The sequence below is a fragment of the Sycon ciliatum genome, chromosome 12, assembly GCF_964019385.1.
Source record: "Sycon ciliatum chromosome 12, ocSycCili1.1, whole genome shotgun sequence".
Classification (NCBI taxonomy): domain Eukaryota; kingdom Metazoa; phylum Porifera; class Calcarea; order Leucosolenida; family Sycettidae; genus Sycon; species Sycon ciliatum.
Window position 1 is genome coordinate 9,826,798 of NC_088654.1, and position 22,909 is coordinate 9,849,706.

Here is a 22,909-nt window from a genome sequence, read left to right on the forward strand (position 1 = left end):
TGTAGTTTTCCTCACTGTTTATTTCTATTGCATGATTTGCATCAGGAGATCCCCTCGACAGGCCATCGCCTCTGGGATATCCTTTAAATAAAATAATAATAAGAAAGTAATAGCACACTTACACTACCCCACTTCCTTTTCCCTAGCTGTGTTGCACGTACCACCCTAAATCCGAATATAGTTCTGTACTCTACGAGTCGTAGGATTGTATTCTGGATGGAGCTGACAGTTTCTGCGTGAAGACAGATTCAGTGTCAGTAACTCGCGGAAGGACAGGCGGTATGTGGATCTGGCCCATCAATGCCGGGCAAACGGGTGGCAAGTCGTTTCCTTTTTGGTTGAGGTAGGTGTGCTGCGCTGACGACTTCACAAAGAACGAAACAGCATGCTGTCCGCAGATTGAGCAATTATTATTGTTATTAATTTTGTGTCCTTCCCTCAAAGCTATGAATATTATTATCATTATTTATTCAAATTTATTAGGGCAGTCCCCACAGACCCAATGTCTTCTTGCTATTTGACCATCCCTCAGCCCACGATGGCATTTTTTTAAAATAACATTTGACTTGTAATACTGACGCCATCATCCGCACCCATTTAGAAACTTCAGTTCTCAACTCCAAACTCCAAAAAACGGTCTCTTCACTGAAATTCAAGTTCAAATTTACATTTAAATATACCAAATTGTCGGGCCTGGCCCATCATCAGGTTAATGATTTTTTTCATTCAGGGTTCCCTGTAATAAGATGACACCGTCTGTAGGGTTCCCCTATTAAAATAGTTATTAAAAAATTGTACATATACTACTGTCGTGGACATGGAAATCCGGTCGCACGTTTAGCGGCCCCGGGGCGCTGGCCGTGCAGCCGTGGATAAGCGGTACACACATGCATTTTTATGCGCTGGTCGCATCGGATCAACATGTGCATTGCGCGCAGCGGTCTGTGAGCGCTGAGGGCGCCGGCCACGGTCAATCGACTGGATTTCCATGTCCGCTACACGGCTACAGTACATACTTATTACACTGATGATGGGCCAGGGCCGAAAAGGGAAAATCTGGTGTAATGTAATAAATTGTGATTTGAATCTCAAATTTGAATCTCAAATAGCAAGAATTATACACCGAACTAAACACTGACAGATAGTAGAACACCTTTTCTATCACTGAGGGCATGCACCCCATCTTCATTATCGGTTTTCTTGAAATAAACTTTTTTGAATTCGCCCACTCCACCATGCTGAAATACGGCCAACCTCATACCTGCGCAGGAAAGCTCGCCCCTTCGCGACGTCTTCTCAGCAATTTCTACTCCAACACTACTCCCAATGCTGCAGAACAAAGTTGTAGTAACTGGCCTTTCTCCACCTGCTCCCAGTCCCGTGCCATCTCCACACTTATTCCAAGGGACGACGATAACTACATTTAGAAGACTGTTTATTGACACGACGACGAAACACAACTAGACAAGAAGAACTCAAGACAAAGACTGCTTTTCATACTACAGCAACACGCGCATGCGCCAACATGATGTACACGCGACGTACACAAAATAACGTACTATACGGTAGAAAGTCCGTCTACTACACTGCTCCCCTCTCAAATAATTTTCCGTCCTCGGAAAACAAACAAAGTGTATTGTTGACTCTGACAAGGAAAAGCAGCGGTGATCACTTGTCACTCTAAACGACAACCTTCTCCCTCCTCCACCAACAATTTTCGTTGCGCAAGTTGATGCAAAAGTGACTGAAGTCCCGCGAGCAGTTTTTGAATTTTTTTATTACAAGAGCTGAAGAGGTATGGTGAACTCACATGGCTCGTGACACAAGAATGCCAAATCAAGTTGATCACGGCTCAGGTGATAACTGAGTCACCTTGGTAAAGTCCACTTGTTACTTGCCTTGCACGCACGTATGTCAGGGCTCACCACGACCATGCAAAATTCAAAAAGCGTTAACCACCATTTTGAAAAAATGGCGACGGTTGCTAGGCCAGAGTCTGTGCAGTCATAGCGGCTACGCAGCCGAGTTCATGCTGATTGATGTACAGCGATCTACAGTCAAGTCGTAAAATACCGGTATTTTATGACTCCCTGGTCTAGGATGTGCAGCAAAGGGCCAGTGCCGAAGCGAATCTTGTTGTTTGATGCCCGGAAAGACATGCGGAGAAGATGTCCTTTCTCCAGGCCATCTTAGTCATTTTTTCTCAATCCGCGGGTGCGTGTCAACCAAGATATATCCGTGAGGTACTCGTCAGGCGAAGTAGCACGTCATAGTACATTTGAGATCAGCGGGAAGAAGATGACGACGTCCACTAATTTAGTATCTGTGCACAAAAATCTGCTGTGTGTGTGACTCTGTGTGTCAGCTATGGCATCATCCCCTGTGGTTCCAAGCCTAGCATGTACGTCTGAACCATCCTGCAAAGTTTGAATGACGTAGGTTGAGCGATCGCTCCGCGAAACATACTTTTTGAAACTCTCTTCATAGTATATCTTCCACCATTGAAATTTCGAATTTCTTGCTGAGAGGGGTGGCTTGCAACCTCGATATGGCTTGTTCCAGGCATGCTTTGGAGACATCCCCTGTTGAAGTAGTGGCGGGATCTGCCCTGCAACTGCTACAACAAAAAATGATTCGATCTGAGAAAGGGTGAGACCGCGAATCTCGGTTGAATATCGAGTATTTCAAGCCTTTTCACGACGAAGATGGAGTTCTTTTTGGAGATGGACGTCGCGGCAAAGGACATGGTGTCCGACTTTTGGCGTCTGGTGAAGCCAGGGATCATGTGTCCAGTCAGGTCGGCAGCCTAACCGTCGGTAAGCTTGTGTTTGGATCCCGTTCGGCTCGATGTGGTAGATCACAAACAATTTGATATTGCACAAATTGATCTCAGCATCGTGCGTACAGTATTTTATATTCAGAAAATCGCAAAGTCGTCAGGCGAAATTACTGGTCAGTCGGCGACACGCATTTTTCACAAAATTTGCGTTTCACCTGCTGGGAGAGTATGCGTGTACTCGAGTCTCGTCCTGAGCACGTTTTTTCTTTCTTTTTTTTCAGCTCCAGTATAGCTGTATTTTTCATTGCAAAGCCGTCCTCGATTGTTGTGTTCGTTGTTCAAACGAAGTGGACATTCAATCATGAAGGCAGAGGATATAGGAGCCTGATTGGAGTTTCTCGTGGCATAAGACGGCCACACAGAGACACTTTGGGATTTTCTGAACATAAAATACCGTACGCACGATGCTGAGATCAATTTGTGTGATATCAAATTGTTTGTGATCTACCACATCGAGCCGAACGGGATCCAAACACAAGCTTACCGACCTTTAGGCTGCCGACCTGACTGGACACATGATCCCTGGCTTCACCCGACGCCAGAAGTCGGACACCATGTCCTTTGCCGCGACGACGTCCATCTCCAAAAAGAACTCCATCTTCGTCGTGAAAAGGCTTGAAATACTCAATATTCAACCAAGATTCGCGGTCTCACCCTTTCTCAGATCGAATCATTTTTTGTTGTAGCAGTTGCGGGGATCTACTACTTCAACAGAAGATGGCTCCAAAGCATGCCTGAAACAAGCCATATCGAGGTTGCAAGCCACCCCTCTCAGCAAGAAATTCGAAATTTCAATGGTGGAAGATATACTATGAAGAGAATTTCAAAAAGTATGTTTCGCGGAGCGATCGCTCAACCTACGTCATTCAAACTTTGCAGGGCGGTTCAGACGTACCTGCTAGGCATGGAACCACAGAAGATTATATCATAGCTGACACACAGCAGATTCGTGTGCACAGATACTAAATTAGTGGACGTCGTCATATTCTTCCCGCTGATCTCAAATGTACTATGACGTGCTATTTCGCCTGACGTGTCTCTGTGTGGCCGTCTTATGCCACGAGAAACTCCAATCAGGCTCCTATGTCCTCTGCCTTCATGATTGAATGTCCACTTTGTTTGAACAACGAACACAACAATCGAGGATGGCTTTGCAATGAAAAATACAGCTATAGTGGAGCTGAAAAAAAGAAAGAAAAACGTGCTCAGGATGAGACTCGAGTACACGCATACTCTCCCAGCAGGTGAAACGCTGAAAAGAAGAAGAAAAAAACGGGCTCAGGATGAGATTCTAGCACACGCATACTCTCCCAGCAGGTGAAACGCAATTTTTTTGTGAAAAATGCGTGACGCCGACTGCCCAGTAATTTCGCCTGACGGGTGAACTGGAGTCCTGGCATCTACAAGAATGTGCCGCACCTAGCTAACCAATGTTCAACTTAACAATTGCCTAGATTGGGACACCCATGTAAACTATGTGGTCACCAAGGTTGCCAAGAAAATTGGCGCTCTATGATCACAAATGATCACCGCTGCTTTTCCTTGTCAGATTCAACAATACGCGTAGTTCTGCAGCATTAGGAGTAGTGTTGGAAGAATAATTGCTGAGGAGACGTCACGGAAGGGCGACCTTTCCTGTGCAGGTATGAGTTTGGCCGTATTTCAGCACGATGGAGTGGAAAAATTCGAAAAGTTTATTTTAAAAAAATCGGAAAATGAATATGGGGGATATATCCTCAGTGCTAGAAGAGGTGTTCTACTATCTACCGGTGTATAGTTCTTGCTATTTGAGGACGTAGCTCGTGGTTTAATCAGCGCTTGTGAATTGCAATTTTCAAGACGATCATTTGGGGCATCAAGTGGTGATGGCCCTCGTCTTCTGGGATGCTGGTGTGGCTAAGCTAGACTGCTCCAGGAACTCTTCTAAGGTGAGGCAATGTTTGCGTGATGGAATTTTGCCCATAAGTTGTTCGTGTACGTTGTGGTGTGACTCGTTTGTAGACCCATAAAAACGTGATTTTCGTCCATTTTGAGGGTATGCAAGTTTCAAGGTTCCCTTCCGAACGTTTCTGCGGGCTTTTCACAGTCGATCTACACCCCAAAGGGAACCTACTCACAAATTCTGAAGGAAATCGACAGATCCACTTGCACATGTACTGTCGTGGACATGGAAATCCAGTCGCACGTCCAGCGGCCCCAGGGTGCTGGCCAAGCAGCCGTGGGTAACCAATACACACATAATTAGTATGCGCTGCAGCGCGCTGGTCGCATCAGATCAACATGATCGTGCACTGCATGCAACGTTCTGTACGCGCTGAGGGCGCCGGCCCTGGTCAATCGGCTGGATTTCCATGTCCACGACAGTACTTTCGTATTCTCAGACATGCTCTCTTAATGCTTTGAACGTAATGAACGGGCCGTAATGTTTGCATTTAAAAAACCAGGGTGTATGCAATGTTGCTTGTGCAGGGAGTGCTTGTAAAGCAAATCTTAGTACTTACAGAGTTTCCATAAGCACGTTGTTTTTGAAGAAGTCCACAGGGAATGTTTTTAACCTGTTTACACGTAGCCCACTGAAACAAACAAAAAAAGAACTAGATATTGCGACAGAGCTGAAACAAGAGAGCAAATAGTCTTGATAAGTTCAATGCAAGGAGGAAAAAACACCGTCCTGTTTAAATTTGGTTGATGCAAGATTCATACTACTCGGGTGTCTGAGGCTGTTTTCTGATTGGCATGTTTCTACAAGTAGTTAAATGTACCCTTTTTCAGGGCTTTAGTGAATTGGTGGCACTATCTAGCAAGAGTAAAGGAGAGTCGATTTGACCTCCATGCACTTGAATTTGGCTCTTGTGGTTGCCACTTCCCTAATTCATAACGTGACCGGTAGGAAAACATGCCATGTGGCTTTCCAAGTGATTTAACAAAAGACCTAGTACAGCATCTCTGGTCGAATGGTAAGTCTTGTGTCTGGACACAAGATAGGTTATTTGACTGGACACATGGTAGGTTATGCAATTGGACAAAGGATAGGTCATGTGACAGGACACATTATCAGTCATGTGACGGGACACATTATCAGTCATGTGATGGGACACATTACCAGCCATGTGACGGGACACATGATAAGTCATGTGTTGGGACACCTGCCAAATCATGTTTAGTCATCAAGCACAGCTTCCACTCCACTTAATATGGGCAATGTTGAACTCACAGAAGTTTGAGGCCAGTGAGGCTGTGAAGAAGCTTGGCTGGCAGAGAGGTCAGCAGATTCTCATCCAAGGCTCTGACCAACAAAAGCAGATCACAATTACCACACAATGCTTTCTGCACACTAAGTTGTTCTTCGGCTAATAATGGTATGAATGACGCAACACACCAGTCCCAAGTCGCCACTGACCCAGGAAATAACACTCTGTACACTCAAATGCATGAGAAAGAAAGGCAAAAGCAGCACAACATTTGAAAAGCAATTCGCAGCAGCTTTCCATGGAGTCGCCTTTCGTTAGAATTGAAGTCAGTTGAATCTCAAGGTATGAATGCTTTGCCTCTCTAAATGGAAGGCATGCAGACTCTGGTTACAAACCCATGTATTCCGTGAAACAGGGGACTGTGTGTTGGCTACTTACAGAGTCTTCAGCTTTGTGTTGGTCAGGAACTGTGCCTCTGGCACGCTCGTCAGAAATGTATTACGAAGATCACTGCATTCAATAGCAGAATACAAGAAAGGGGAATGCCGAAATAGAAAAGTTATCATTCAGGGTACGTCGAAAAAACAGAATACTTGTCACCTGAGGGAACATTTTGTTTGCCTGGCGGTGGAAGGTACCTCCTCAAGCCCCAACAGCAGGCACCAATCAAAATTATCAGTATGCCAAACGCGTTATTATACGGATTACCAGCTTTCTTAAAAACATTGACGAGGTGTCAACCGTTTGTTTCTGCTTTGTTTCTACTGTTTTGCATTTCTCTCGTATATGTTGGCATCAACTATCGCAGAACACGTGAAATATAGACAATAGTGCTTTGTGATGCAGTAAGAATGGGAAGCATGCTTGTGGATGTATGTGGCTTCTTGCGCTATAAACGGGTCAAGAGTTGTACAAAAAAGGCCATTGTTGAACCTAGATAATTCCTGCAACAGACAGCATTGCTATTTCAACAACAAATGTCTATAACACATGAATACAACTCACAGGTACTCAAGATCTTTGAACCGGCCGAAGTTAGTGCTGCTCAGGTCAATTGGATTGTTTTGCAAGATCCTGCACAGGACAGAGAAAAAATAATAATATCATGGCCCCTTCAAGGATCATGCCACTCATCAATCAAGCAAAAGTTCCCTACATGATGATGTTGCAGACAATATCGCTCAGCATAGTTGGTACATGCAATATCGAGTTTTTTTGTTATCTTTTGATCAGGGGTTTTATACCATCATGCCACTCCGTATCAGCCTCCATTCCTCTGCAATACAGTCACTGACCCTCTCTATAGGTGTGAATTCTATCTTAGCGGAGTTAACTGTCAAATCCCATTGCTCCACGGTGTCCCCAATGCCAAGGTTTCAAGATTGGAGGTCAGTTTCCTTGGATGACAGAAAGCCAACATCATTAGCATATAATGTGTCTGTGGGAACGTGCAAGGCGATGTCGAATTGTGGCCGAATCGGTAAGATATTTCACACGTCTCGCAGGGCTGCTTCTAGGTACATGATGATTAACCCTTTACCGGTCTACCATAAGCGAACCGATACTATAGTATCGGTACGTTTGGCCCTCATTTTTTTGGGGTCTTGTTGCTAAGAGACAGCTAAAATGGCGCTCTACGCGTAGCTGAGGTCCAAGGCTTTCTGACGATGTACAAAACAACCATGCTTACCATACAAATTTTTGCCGTATCGATCGACTGAAGTTTGTTGAAATTGGAAAAGACGACCATCCGCCATGCGTGCATTTAGAGAATGCGAGTGCATCTCTTGGGGCCGTGTTTGACAAGCGGTCTGAGAGCAGTAATACCACCAGTCCAGCCTGGATCTCCCGGGAGGTTTTGCAGTGTAGTGTGTTGAGAAAAAAAGCTCTGTTGAGTCCTGCTAGTTCAAAAATATATCGTCCACGAATGAAGAAACAAAATTCTCCAAACAGAGAGGAAGCCTTCTTGCTGCCGACACGGCGACAGCGACTGTCACAAGGACTCGTCAGGTGTGATCAGCTGATTCGCCTGGCCGTGAGAATCACGGCATGCGTAAGCTCGCGCCTGAGTGCTCATCTGAGCGAGAGTGAATCTGACGCGAGCAGCGCTGAGATGAACAAACCGAAGCTGCGATATCGTGGAATGGGAATTGCTGCTGCTGGCGTATCGCCGATGGCGAGGTGTTGGTGTTCAATGGCGGTATTGTAGAGAGCCTACATTTCTTGTAAAGACGTAGCCCTTACCTGATTGTTTATCGTACGACTTCAGCTCCATCACGAACTTGGTATGCCCTTCGTGCTGTGAAAGTCGTGTATTTCATTCGCAATTGTATTTTCTCTCAACTTGAAGGGCTACCATGGGCCCTATCCTTGCTTGGACCTAGTCATATTTGAATTTTCTGGACGCGTTCTGGCATACAGATTTTGAAAATATATGGTTTACCCATACCTACATCACATGGTTCTTGAGTTATTGCTGGTTGTGTGTACATGTATTTGCGTGACCACCCCTCACATACATTGAGTTAGACCGGCAACGGGTTAACCCCGGAGATAATGAGTCCCCTGTGGGTTGCCTCTGTTAGTTTCAAACTGAATGTCATCCGTTCCCGGCAAACGAACCTGCAGGGTGGTGTGTTGGAGAGAATGCCCAATTTGTATAACATCGTCATTGTTAAGATGGCTGAGTACAAGTGATGGGAAGGGAACGACAGCGTTCGGTTACTAAGGTTGCGTTTGTTCGGTGCCATTCCGCCACCATTCCAAAGTCATTCCGCCGTGTTTTGATTCCGGAGCGTTTGTTTGATGCACTGGACAGCGTTTGTTCGGTGCAATTCCGATTCCGGTCGCGGAATGAAGGGGGAGGAATTGATTCTGGCGATTCCTAAGAAAAAGGGGAATGAGGTCTCATTCCGAGTGGAATGAAAATGTGCGGAGGCCCTTCGTGAAGTTCGTCGTTGCTGCATACCTCCCCAACAAAACTTCACTGAACGCGATTATCGATATACAGAAATGTTGGCGGACATCGTCCAGGGTATAGGCAGGTACTGTAACCTCGGGGACGGCATAGTAACTTGTTCGTGGTATTTCGACCCTTCGCTGCCTGAGAAATGTTCGCCCGGGATCGTTGATGAACTGGAAATATGCCCTCGCATCTCAGCTCTTCATCGTCGTCGAGCAGGGCCTCTAGAATCACAGGGAGGCGAGCCAGAACAAAGTGACCCAAAGAGGCCCCGAGCCTGCCACTTCACTTCTTCTTACAACAGTGCGTCGTCTCTGAGCTCAAGACGTTTCTGTGACTGATACGGGGTTGTATAGCATAATGAAGTAGCGGCCAAACGCCGCCTGCAGGCACCCTAGTTACGATCGCTTGTTGATCTACGCCGTGTTTGGCCGCTCCTTCATCATGACTGTCGTAGGGACATGCAGAAACGTACGGAAGCATATGGCAACTACCAGGACTGGCATAGTCTTCGCAAGGCTGCAATTTATTTGTGCAAACAACAGGTAATACGTTTCCAGAGTGGCGCAAAACTTTTGCCAGATTCTCGAATCCATGCCAGCGCGTTTGTTTGCTACGCTCGTTCCGATTCCGCGATGGGTACCGACGTCATTCCATGCCCATTCGGGAATGACCGAACAAATGCAACCTAAATTGGCTTTACATGACTGTCTGGGTTGCGTCGGTGCTGGCACTTTTTTCAAGACTTGACTAACGGCGTAAAAATTGTTTAGCTGCGCAATAGCACATGACTGTTATAATGAAATAGGTGGTTAGACACATTAAGGTATGCCAGAATAGCTTGACGTTGTTTATAAGAACATTTCTATACCATAACCACATTTTTAGGGGAATATTTAATGTAACCGCGCTGTCATAAAATGTAATGTGCTCTCGGTTGGCTTCTGAAGTCACTAGTTCATTGTGTGTTATCAGTACCATCAGCATCATAAGGCATCCTTCATCGCCAGCCTTAGGGAACACTTGTACTTACAAGCGCTTGATGGTACTTGGCACGGTCGATGGAACCGTTGTCACCGACTTACTCGTGCAGTCAGCCGTGTCAGCAGCGCAGGTACAAGGGGCACATACCTGAGAGCTGCATTGCTTGAGGAACAGCACTGCCACCAGGAGGACAGCGCCGTGCACCTGGACATTTACACAGAAACAAACTGCACAATTGTGAAACTGAACTGTTGCAGCATGGCAAGCCCCACCAGCACCATCTCACCCCATGCTAGCCCCATGTGCCTGCCGGTGAGTTGTGTATTTTGTAAAAAAAAAACGAAAAAAAGTTGTCCCAGTACAAAGGGGGCAATGAGGTAATTAAATATTGTTTTCACCCGATGGAAATGTTTATTTTACGGGTAGGTGGGTCGAGGAAAACATTCATAGCTGAAACATATCACATGTACAGTTAATTTACGTATTAATTCAATTAATTCATCGTTCCAGCGAGTGGGTTGGTGGGTGGCGGGGGATCGTAACTAAAGGCATTTTTCCTGGGGAAAAAAATCGAAAATGCCAGACCGGCCCCAAAATTCTTCTTCAACTACGGGCTTCGCGTTAACACGACTTTTGAAAAACTATAACTCGGACTTGGAACAAAACCATGGCCCTTTAATAAATTCTCTTTGGAAAACATTACCTTTCTGGCAAGAATAAGTCATCGGACAAGCCAGCAGCCTATTTTCTTGTGGCGCCTAATGCATAATACAGTGCTGCTCAATGAAATCCAGTCGCATCACTCAAGTTTACGCCTTGCATCATTTCGCAGCCCAGTGTTCGCAGGTCTAGGGCTACGGAACGTCCGGCGTGTACTTGAGGAATGCGACTGGATTTCATTGATCACTGTATTTAGCGTTTTTGGTACGAAATATAAGGCCTAGCCTTGAGAAGGGAGGGTGGGGAGGGGAAGGGTCCTTACCCGCACCACAGAACATGGAGGAGCTTTTGGAATGGTTAATGCTGACTGGCACGAGTTATATACCATGGCAAGTATACGGTTGACTTTTGGCCCACATGGTACACTTGTCCTGACTTCTTTTCGATTTTCTTAACCCACGATGAGTAAGATTCGGTGAAGTCAAGACCACCGGTCGGCATTACTGGCTTGCCTCCCCAGCCCAGGTTCCTCCAAGGACCCATCACTCTTCCCATGGTTGTGTTTCCCGTTACTTATCTTCTTGCTTGTTACGAATCGGTTGTGTCTTCAGGGTATGTTTGGTCTTCAGATGATTACCAGTTTGTCAGCAACACCACGCCACGGACAATGTGCCATTTTTACAACAGGCAAAGAAGATGATAATAGTTTGTTTGGCGAACTCCCTAACTTCCTTAGTAGAGCGAATGTCTTCGAACCCCTCCTTCAAATAGCATGGCAAAATGTAACTAGGTTTTCTGAGCTACAAAGTGCGTAATAATTGATAATTGGAAGTACAACAAGTCAATGATACGGTATGTAAGTAATCGGCGACATCAAGAGACAACTCTTTTAGTATCACAACATGGAGGACTACCCCAAGTGATATTGAGTTACTGTATTAATTGGGATCGAGGCCTTTGGCCTCTGGTTGGTGGATCTGATCTATCCTCCCCCGCCGTTTGGGAGCCACATCTGACGCCTGATCATGGGGTGGTGGCGTCCCACGGAAGCGCAAAGGTGGTTCTTGACCAGGGAGTTGTACGACTCCTTGATCTTGACCTGCCCTGTACGCGAACCCCGTCGAATTTTTTATATTTTTTATTAATTAACAATGTCTCATATTCTTATCTTAGCTGTACAGAATGGAGACCCCCTTGATAGGCCCAAACGGCCTCTGGGGAATCGTTTAATATACAAATTATACAAATCATACAATGTCACGTGATGGAAACGATGTGAAAACAACAGAAATCGAAAAAGAAATAAAGGGTGCAAGGAAAGACCGATGGAAAACAATGACTCAAACTTGTTTTCACACAACATTCATCAGGAATCACAGTTGGGAGTGTAGCGTTTGAAATATGGAATTTGAATATTCCATTTGGGTGCATCGTCACACAATGCCATTGGAGAATCTCCCCCAAATAAAGCTTTTTTGTAGGCATATTTTTTAAATTATGGTCCAAAAGGAGGACAAAATGTTACCCAACGTAACCAGATCTCATACAGTCAGCGAGTGCGACAAAATTAAGTTAAACTTTGCACACCTGATGAGCCGTCATGACCTATACGGCGAAACGGACGTCGTGTGGAACTACTTGTTATTGTACATAACTAGTCCATCATACGTGATAGTGGAGTTCAGTAGGATGTTGGCGTTTCGGTTTGTCACAATTCGTCTTCGCTTACCTTCCCCTTCTATGTTCATTACATAAACTTGAGCCTCCCAAGTTGGGTGGTCTGTTGCTTTGTGTCGTCGAGTTGTAGTAAGGCCGGTCTGTCCAATAGTTTTACTAGTTTCGTCATCATCCAGTAACTTTCGGCCTTCTCTATTGCCGTGATGCGTATCTCGTGCTCCTCTTCGTTGCGCTTACCTTCCCCTCTTGGACCTTTCCGAACCTGAGCCTCCCAAGTTGGAAGGTGGTTGGTTTGCACCTTGGGGAAGTGTTGGAGCTAGATGTCAGGTCGTCGAATGTCTCAGTTCTCCTTTGTCAGTTTTGTGCCATTTTGTCACACTCGCTGACTGTATCAGATCTGGTTACGTTGGTGGATAGTTAGTCATAACTCGTAACATTTTGTCCTCCTTTTTTCACCATAATTTTATTGGCTCGCCATCCGAGTTGAGTCAAATCCACCAATATACTGCGCTCTTTAGCCGACTAGACCCTCCTGCACACAACCATCACCATTGCGAGGACACTTCCGTAGACGATATTGATAAACTCCTTCAGACAGCGGTTTCGCTGATACATAGCTCATCAGTGAAGGTAGATGTTGAATGATTAAAATATAGACCAAACTGCTTTTTATAAGGTTTCCACATACAAAACTAGCTGAGGTGATAACGCACCGAATTTCTGACGCTGCATTCATGTCCCATGCGCGTCAACAGTATTTCACACTTTCCCTTTCCCGCGTTATCAACTCAGCTATGCCAGTTTTGTATGTGGAAACCTTATTTAATAGCAGTTTGGTCTAGATTTTAATCATTCAACATCTACCTTCACTGATGCGCTATGTATTACCGAAACAGCTGTCCGAAGGAGTTTATCAATATCGTCTACGGAAGTGTCCTCGCAATGGTGATGGTTGTGTGCAGGAGGGTCTAGTCGGCTAAAGAGCGCAGTGTAATGGTGGAGGTGACTCAACATTTTCTTCAATGGCCGAGAGCTCTGTCGCACCCTGTAATAATATGATACGTGCGCCGTTAGCGTCAGAGCATCGACAAGACGAGTCAAGGGACAATGCGGAGGACGCAATACAATACAACCAACTGTTTGTTTCTACCAGCGTTATTGTACACAGCTCTGACGACCATATACTGGGTGAATGCCGCGGGGCCTCCAAGCGTGTCAGCGGCAGTGGCTGATGGGCAGATAACAAGGTAGCTCGCGGACAACATCGGCGGCATGAAGCCTAGTGACTGCCAGGCGTCTTGGCGCGACGGGCGACCAGTAAAGTGTCAGGCCCCAGGGGCTGCTGTGGCTGTCGACGTCGGCGAGTCGTGAGGTGCATTTGCAGGCCTTCATGGCGCTCGGACAAGTGCGATACACAGACTCTCACTAGCTAGGCAGTACACTGATTCTGGCACGTTATTTCTTCATTGATAGTCGTAGTGATTGATTTTCCGCGTCGGATTTCTGACGCTGCATGCATGTCCCATGCGTGTCAACAGTATTTCACACTTTCCCCCTCCCGTGTTTTCACCTCAGCTATGCCAGTTTTGTATGTGGAAACCTTATATAATAGCAGTTTGGTCTATATTTTAATCATTCAACATCTACCTTCACTGATGAGCTATGTATTAGCGAAACAGCTGTCTGAGGGAGTTTATCAATATCGTCTACGGAAGTGTCCTCGCAATGGTGATGGTTGTATGCAGGAGGGTCTAGTCGGGTAAAGAGCGCAGTGTAATGGAGGAGGTGACTCAACATGTTCTTCAATGGCCGACAGCTCTGTCGCACCTTGTAATAATACCATCCGAGTTATATGTTTTAAAACTAATATTTGGTCCGCGTCAGCAATATCGTCGCTTATCTTTCTTAGATGTACCAGCGCTGCCTGCTATTCCACTATCGTTGTCTGATGATTAGTTCAGCCATGACACTCCGACTCACAACGGAGTTTGCTCAAGGTTTTCATTGTATGCCTTTGTGTACGCCGCTCTGCCTGATTCAGGTATTGAGTACTTTAACAGAACCTAATCCTACTGCCTCTGTATTTATAAAATACTCCTTTTTAGGGAAAAGTGAAGGTCAACAACATATGTATATTAAATGTAGTAGCCTCAGGATTTATTGCAATTACGGGACATAGGTTTTTGTACTGGCATGTAATTGCAATAAATCTTTCGGCTCTACATTTATTGCATAGACAAAGGGTTAACTAAAATGCACACTGAAACAAGATCCACGAGCTTCTCGCTACAAAATAGATAAGCCAAACCAAATTTCTATGTCCGCACGCCGAGCCAACTCACCTCGTATTGAAAACGATTATTGGCTACTTGCCAGATACATGGTAATCAATAGAGCTTTACCACTGGCGACCATAACGTAGGCAATCTTCGAGGGCCAATAGCAGCAAGGGAGCGTACTGACATACGGGATAGACCTCGATCAAAGTCTGCTACAGCATGGCCCCAAGCGCCATCAAGTGGTTTTGAATACAGCTTCGACTAGGGAAACAAACAAATATTGAACTCGTCATCGGCCAGTCACTCGCAGAAGCCACACTCGTGGGAAGAACGCACACAAGGACCGCCGTCATAATGCCTTTTCGTTACGCTACCTGCAATAAACCATCCAGGAAGTAATCCCTGCCAGCGTAATTACTCGAAAGAAAGCCGCCGAACGAAGTGTCAGCGGCTGAACAACAGTGAAGGATGGGGAGAACGAAAACCTTCTGCACAAACATCTCACATGCGTGTAGACTCTACTCGCCTTTGCAACTAGTGCACACGAGGTTCAAAATTATGTGCATGATGTCTGTACAGCACAAGGCCCTGATGAAGTACGAGTACTTCATGCAATACAGGACTGTGTCACAGTGTGTGGCATAATAAAATCCCTCAAGAGGGATTTTACACAGTGTTATTTGACAACTCATTGGGCGCTAGCGCGCTTTCGATTACACGTCTACACTGGAACTGTTTTTTTTTTAAATTCTGGAATGACCAGAATGAGCGGATTCCGGCCTTGTAAACGAACGACTGGAATTCACAACGCATTTTATTCATGTCATGTCACAAACAAAATTGATGAATCGTAAAAAGAGATCACGTACACCCTCGCGATCGCGCGCGCGTGGACCCAGCATCGCGCACACGCCGGCCAGGGAGGCTCTTCGCGCGCTAACACACCGACTGTGCAATTCTGGCGCGAGAAGTAGAGAAATTCCGCCCTCTCTTCAGAATTGACGGATTCGACGGAATTGGATAAAATCAATTCTAACGACGAAATTTGTCACTTTTTGTGTAATCGAACTGTGCATCAACAATAACTAATTCTCGAATTGACCGAAATGCGTGCAATCGAAAGCGCCCATTGATGTGCAAGGTTGCAAGCTCGCTGAGATGAATGAAACATGTATATGCGGCTACACAGCCTTTCGCCTCCATTGTTGTGTGTACTGCTCTGCACATCAATTATTATTTGTGCATCGATCACTCCGCTTCACGTTGCCTTGAAAGGTCTTCTTTGCAACAAGTATACAGGTATTGCGCTGGTGAATGTAGAAAATGGCATTTGGAGACTGAAGGCGCCATCTTTTTTTGCCTTCTCGCTGTGAACTTGGTTTCTGTAAGTGCACTACCTCTGGCGATTAAAAAAATGTCTTAATTGCAGCAAGTATTGTTTAGTGGAGAACTTAATTCTAGACCACTTGTTGGCACTTGGGGACATGTTCAAGCAGGCATTAGTGTAATTCGCCGATGCCCTCTAGAAAAGAACCTACACACACAACAGAGGCGGAAGGCTGTGTTAGCTGTAACTTAAAGTTTCACGCATCGGAGCGATCATCAGACAGCAGCATTCACCTGTCTGATGATCGCTCCGATGCGTGAAACTTTAAGTTACAGCTAACACAGCCTTTCGCCTCTGTTGTATGTGTGTAGTACACTGCTCTGTACATTCGTACATTGAGCACTCTACCTCCAGCTTCCTAGACCGGCCTTGTTTGTAAAAAAGAACCTAGTAATACCGAATGTGGTATAGTGGTGGGTGGTCTAATTCATGCTAGATTTCAAGAGCTACATGTACATATACCTGTAGCCTCGCTGCTACTGTCCCGTGTTTTCAATGGGATCCTCTGGGTACAGGATATTGTAGAGTATCAATTTGTACCTCTTCACACTCCAGAGGAGCATTCCGGATATCAATGTTATTCAAGACTAAAGTAGTTAGTGTCATGCAAGCATGTTGATACTGAACTGCTCCTAATCTCCTAAGTACCCCTGCTTTGCGATGCCCAGGCCAAGATGGCGAGCCCTGATTTCATAAGGTTAAGCTCATACTAAGCCAAGCCGTGCTATAAACACAATAAATATCAGGCAACGCACCCGGACAAACTGGCCAAAGTGTACTCGCGGGCCAAAAGGGTTTCTCACCTGCAGGGCGTGCCTGGATAGCAGCGATCCTACCATGGCCGAAACAAATGTCGCAAACCCAGGAGACAAAGACAGCTTACCAACTGGACGATCTGGCCGGTTGTGATTTGTGGTCAAATGGACCAATATACCGTATTATCAAATACTTGACTCTACTCAGAAAATCATTGATTGCCGAAAAGGTGATTCATTTAGAAAGGAACGCGCTTGTGAGGCACAAAGAGCGCTATGTTTCCAGCTGCTCCTTCTGTCCACGACGAGTGTAGTTACCCGTATGCAGCTGGCAGTGACCTAAACGTTCAATGCATTGGTATGGGCAACACACAGGACCTGCTGTCCAGGGCTAGGATTCCATTAGATTCGTGAACTAAGGACATCCTTTGATTACAGAGTGCATTCTACAGATCGTGCACATTAACTTGTAGACCGGCTCGTCTGCTGTCAGTTTGGGTAATCGTCCGCAGCCATGGCCAAGCATGCAATGTCATAGGACAGCGATGTGCTGACATTCTGAGTGTACACTGATGGCAGAGGAGACAAGATGAGGTTTCTGACTGCATGTCATGCCAGGGCACCTGTCATACGCTGGTACAGCACCTGTCGTGCACCGAACCACTTCATTATCATCAGAACGCTCGCTCGTAGTCTACGAGTCGTAGGGACAGCGTTGAGTCCCTAGCCTATGCCACCAAAAATAGCACGTATAGTACCCCGTGATGTTGAGTCCGAGCCGGTCCGAACATTCCTGAATACATGACAGTTCAGATTTACGGTCGAGGGCCAATTCTCGCTGTAGCTTGACAGAATGAAGAGGGGTTATCAGATAGCAGTGATCATGTAAAGCACAAACGTCCCGTGAAAATTCGCTCCTCAAAGCAGCGTTACGATGGCGGTCCTTGACCTCCAGGATTTCTTGAGGTTGGTTGCTGGAGACCAAGGTTGCGGTCTAGCCGATTTGCCCTTCCTCGACACCTTACAAGCAATGCCTGGGCCGGGTTGGCGCGTCCGTGAATGTTTAGGCACCCAAGATGGCAGAGGTCGTATCTGTTCACGGGGAGACAGATGAATCCCGGGACATACCACCCTGGGGCCTAATATATTACAACTCCAAGGAGAGGGCAACTTTGTCTAATTGTTGTTGTTTTGTTTAGAACAAAGAGGAAGAAATGTTTCATGCGGATGCGTTTATCTGGTGAGGGAGCTGACGTCATGCAGCGAGGTCGCTACAAATGCACCTCCACACAAGCACCAGGAGCTTCTGTCTGTGACGTTTGGAGGTTCAGTGGCTACTGAGCCACTGAACCTCCAAATGTCACACGGACATGGTATCCAGACGGTCACTGGCTGCGGCGAGAGGTAGCCGCCCATATACAGCCCTTGCACCACACGAGGAAGGTTAACCTGGGCTGTGGTCCGTCATGGACCATACTTTTAATTTGCTTGTGACTCGTATAACAGATCCAATAAACAACTTGCATAGGATTGTCCAAATTAATTATTATCATTATTGTGAAAAGAAGAAGGACATAATGTTACGAGATATGTCTAACTGTCCACCAATAATTTAATAATTATTGGCTCACCATCCGAGTTACATTATTATCTTTTGTTTTTTTCTTATTTTGTATACTATTGCGGTTTTGCTGGCATTATGGAGCAATAGCAGCATAAAATTAGTATTATGATCTTGATTTTCTAGCATTTTCCGTGCCGCCTACGTACAATGTACATGTAGACCTACGAAACGTGCACAATACTGCCCAAACCAAGCCATTTTCCATACTTACTACTGGTGAATTGCTGGCATTTCAGAGGAACAGCAGCATTATACATACATGTATGTAAGTAGCATTATGATACAGTTTTTCTGGCATTGCCATTAGCATTATCCCGCACAATAACTAGCATTATCCGCCCGGGCCTAGCGGAGGCATAATCGTGTGGCGTTCCGCTGGATTCTCTCTAGCTTGTCTAAGGTAGTGTGAGGTATGGAGGTTACAGCGATGCTTGTATAGGAGTACAAAGTTCGTAGCTCCGTAACGAATGTAGTGCTGACCTCATATCACGAAATCTCCCACCAAAGTTCATTTCCCGTTACCTGCAAGTTTCGCGTCCAAAGTTGCGAAGTTTCTCACTTCATGACATAGAGCGAAAGTTGTACACATTTCCGTTTTGCAGAACCTTTCTATTGTGTGTTCCGGATGAAAGTCGAATTTTTATAATTTTTTTATACTCAATTCCATTAGTTATAAAGCCATATCTGTGTCCCCAACACATTAATTTGTTGAACGGAAGCCAAACGTTTGCAGAAAGTTTCGTGGATCGCGCACTTGCTTAGAAAGAAAAATGGGCAAAAAAATCTTCGCGCGAACATAAGAATAAATGCGCTAGGCCGAGCGCGAAAATCAATTCCAATTTTCGCTTCGCAAAACAACTATAGTGAGTCGTGACGGATAGCTCACTTATTTCCTCCCGGAGGGACATTTTCCCGAGCTGATTGTTTGAGCAGTTCCAAATTTCCAACCCATGTAGTATCCAGCGACTCTTTCCATGGATGCAAGCAGAATGATTGGAAACGGATGAAACAGGATGATTTTGAATGTTTTTCTCAATCGTGCGTGTATGTTGAAGAATCAATACAATCAAGAATACAGTCATGTACATAATAGTGGGGATAATTTTGTAACAATGTAGTGGGTGAACCAATCGAAAGTGTCCTTTGTTGAAAGTGTGTGCTACAAATGTCATTTGCAGCATCAACTTTCAACAAGCAGCACTTTTTTCTCGTGTGCAAAGTACGATCATAAGCACAAGGGCCCCAGCCAAGTTCTAAAACCAGCTGCACGCGTGTGTCCAAGTTTATAGTATACAGGTAAATATCCTTTCCCCTATCAATCTCGAATTTCTTTTCCTTGTTTGTGCGTCAACACGATCCGAGCTGATCCAAGCATGATCTCTTTTTGTTTCGATTCTGTGCATCGAACATTGTCGTATTCTGCGCGTTCCGTGTGAACGTGCGAAAACAATACAAACATGAAGGTTACGATGCATTGCCCGGAACGCGAAGGATCCGACAATGTTCATTATGTGAGGAGTGATGTCATAAGAAGTGTTTCTGAGCATTTTCTTGACTGAGATTGACGCTCCCACGACAACATTCCTCACATCCTGAACTTTTGCGGATTCTTCGCACCTACGTAGACCCACCAATAACGATACAAACCGTTGAAACGATACAAAGAATACCAACCATAAACACTGAGATGCAGCTTCGATCGTCTCTCGTTGTGTAATTCGAACCAAACCAGAAAGCCCATATGTAGGCACGCAGGATCAAAACCTAAAGGAGGTGGTGCGTTGTCATGTATACACAGCCTAAGGCTAAGCATCAAGAGCTCATTGACGAGTTGAAGATGCTTGGCATTGCTGACACTGCACTTGCTTGGTTTGCAAGCTACCTGACCAGACGCGTCCAGCGAGTAAGAGTAGGACAACAGCTAAGTGGGGCCCGCCCTTGCACAAGAGGCGTCCCACAAGGCTCCGTGCTCGGCCCATTGCTATTTTGCATTTACACCCGTGATGCACCACAGTGCTTCCAACATGCATTAAATCAACTTTATGCCGATGATATCACACTCTATATCAGGCACAAGTCCATCCAGATCATCACAACCCAGCTGAGTGCTGACCTTGCCGCTCTGGATCGCTACCTAGATCAGAAGGGACTGGTGTTAAACCCGTCCAAGACTCAGTTTGTCCTGCTCAGGCGAATATTCATTGCTTATCACAAGCCCTATATGACAAGCTTCTTACTGCCAGCCGCATAGCATTAAAGAGAATATTTTCGTTGGATAGAATGACTCCCACCACTCTTCTATACAGTCATACTAACTTGTACGCCCTTGAGAAACGCCTCAACTTCAAAACCTATGTATTTGTTTACCGCTGCCTGAATGGACTTGCTAGTCCTCTTCTGCGAGACCGCTTTACCTTGCGCGCCCATGGTGCTCGCACTGCAGCCACCACCCGTGGCCAAGTCTCTGCTGCTCTTGTTCTGCCCCCCGCTAACACCCGATATGGCTTTAGTGCAATTTCCTATTTGGGCGCTGCCAGGTGGAATACACTTCCACCGGCTTGCCGCATGTCTAGTTCACCAGCTGAATTTCGCTCATCCATCAAATTATACCTAGGGTTCCCTGTAAAAAGGCGCTGACGCCTGTTGGGAATTCCCTAGTAAAAGAAGAATAAATAATAATAATAATAATAATAATACTGCCACCCCAAGTAGAAAACTGAGTAGTACATGTACACATTTTAGTGAAAACAATACTCACTGTCAACCCGCACTCCTGCCATTCCATATGTCTCATCGCTGCCTTGCTGCTTTGTGCCGTCAAATGGTGTGTGTTTCTTTGTAAAAATAAAATAAAAAAAATAAAAAAACATGTTCCTTGCCGACTTCTACAAGAATATCGTTTATACGCAGTTTTTGACCTAGTCCTTTCACTCTCGAGAACTTGTGGTTTCACAACATAGGTGTTAAAATGATTAAAGTGTTAAAAACTCAAAAACAAACAGCTGCAAGTTGTAGACAAACACGTTGAACACATCAGGGAACACTTGTCACATTTTCACGAGGTGTGACACCAAACAACTGCAACGATAACACATTCTCCTTCTGGACACATAATTCTGGATCTAGTTTACGAATATACAGAGCTTCTAACACAGCAAGATGTAACTTAGACCTTCCACGAGTCAAGATCGAAAAGATATCATCACTATACAACTTACGACAACTAGCACTGCCCGACAAATGACGCTTGATGGACGATGTCCGATCACTTAGCTCTGTCACCTTCGACGCCTGCCGTTGTTCTCTTCCGTTAGGCTTGTTTGGTTGGTTGCTCCGGTCCACACCTCCAACGTCCGTTGATTTCATGTCCGTTTTTGTTGATTTCATGGCCGTTTTCGTTTCACTTCTTGGTCTTCCTCGTTTCCTCTTGTTGATCGTTGTTGTCGCTTCCATTATCGACGTATTCAAATCCCCAGTACTCCGTCTCTTCACCTTGCTTCTGGTAACTCTTCCGGTGTCTATGAGCTCCAATGTCACATTGGGTGGTTATCGAGACGGTCTCCCTCGCTTCCTCACGCTAGTCTGAGATGGGCCAAGCTCCCCGCCGGTCGAGGCGGAGGCGCGCATGCGTACATCTACACTGGACGCAGACAAAGGCGTTCCAGTATCGGACTGCACAGCACATTTTGGAGGACGGCCACGACGAGGACGAGTACCACGAGCGTCAACAGGGACAAGACCTAACGGCACATGTTGACGGATGCGTGCGCCCAGGTGTTGAAGGGTTCTACCTACGTACCGATCTTCACATTCTCGGCACTGAAAAAAATAGATAAGGTTGCTTCTACTAAGGGTAGGTAGAACGTCCTTCTTCACACTGAACGCACGCGTCGTTCCAAATATTGAATACAATTTCACGCACGGGTAAGACGAACAGACAATGTTGCGCACCTCCTTCTCGACGGGCGCAGAACCAGCACCCACCCAGGGTAAGCGGAGTACCACGGGGCACCTGTCCAGTCCAAATGGTTTCGGATCCTGCGTGATTGGTTTGTTATTAATAAGTTTTGTTAGTAGTGACGAGGGGTATCCATTGTTGGTCAGAATTAATGTGAGCCGCCTCAGTTCTTCTTGAAGAAGGTGAGGAGAGCAGATTCGATGGGCACGATAGACTACTGCTTTGACAAGGTGAACTTTGGATTTAGTTGGTGTGTAGCTTCCCCATGGAATATACAAGCCAGTAAAGGTGGGTTTTCTGTAAACCGTCATGTCTAAACTCTTGGTGTCGTTGTTGCGGGTAATATTGATATCTAAGAAGGATATCACACCGTCCCGTTCACCTTCTGCAGGGAATTTTAATGCAGGATGTAGTCCGTTTAGGGTTGTTAAAAAGTTCTCGCAGGTTTCTTGGTCCTCGTCGTGACAAAAAACATCATCTACAAAACGGTAGTATACCGAGGGCCATAGCGATGGGGGAATGGATGACTCGCAAAATCCAACGAATATGTTTGCTAATACCGGACCAAGTGGAGATCCCATCGGTATACCCTC

General features: G+C 45.6%; 1 protein-coding gene across 2 annotated transcripts in view; it reads right to left on the reverse strand.

The window, feature by feature from the left end:
* The window catches only part of LOC135828159 (fibrillin-1-like), a 67,328-nt gene extending 50,342 nt beyond the window's left edge, over window positions 1-16,986 (reverse strand). Inside the window, exons 1-6 of one of the 2 annotated variants that reach the window (XM_065340605.1) lie at window positions 16,783-16,986; window positions 10,026-10,180; window positions 7,036-7,104; window positions 6,469-6,540; window positions 6,054-6,125; window positions 5,341-5,412 (exon numbers count right to left, since the gene is read on the reverse strand). In XM_065340605.1, coding sequence (XP_065196677.1) covers window positions 5,341-5,412; window positions 6,054-6,125; window positions 6,469-6,540; window positions 7,036-7,104; window positions 10,026-10,180; window positions 16,783-16,818 — 476 coding nt within the window. In that variant the 5' untranslated portion in view covers window positions 16,819-16,986. The remainder of the gene's footprint in view (window positions 1-5,340; window positions 5,413-6,053; window positions 6,126-6,468; window positions 6,541-7,035; window positions 7,105-10,025; window positions 10,181-16,782) is intronic. The other variant, XM_065340606.1, reaches the window with a different exon arrangement.
* Window positions 16,987-22,909: the final 5,923 nt, after the last annotated feature.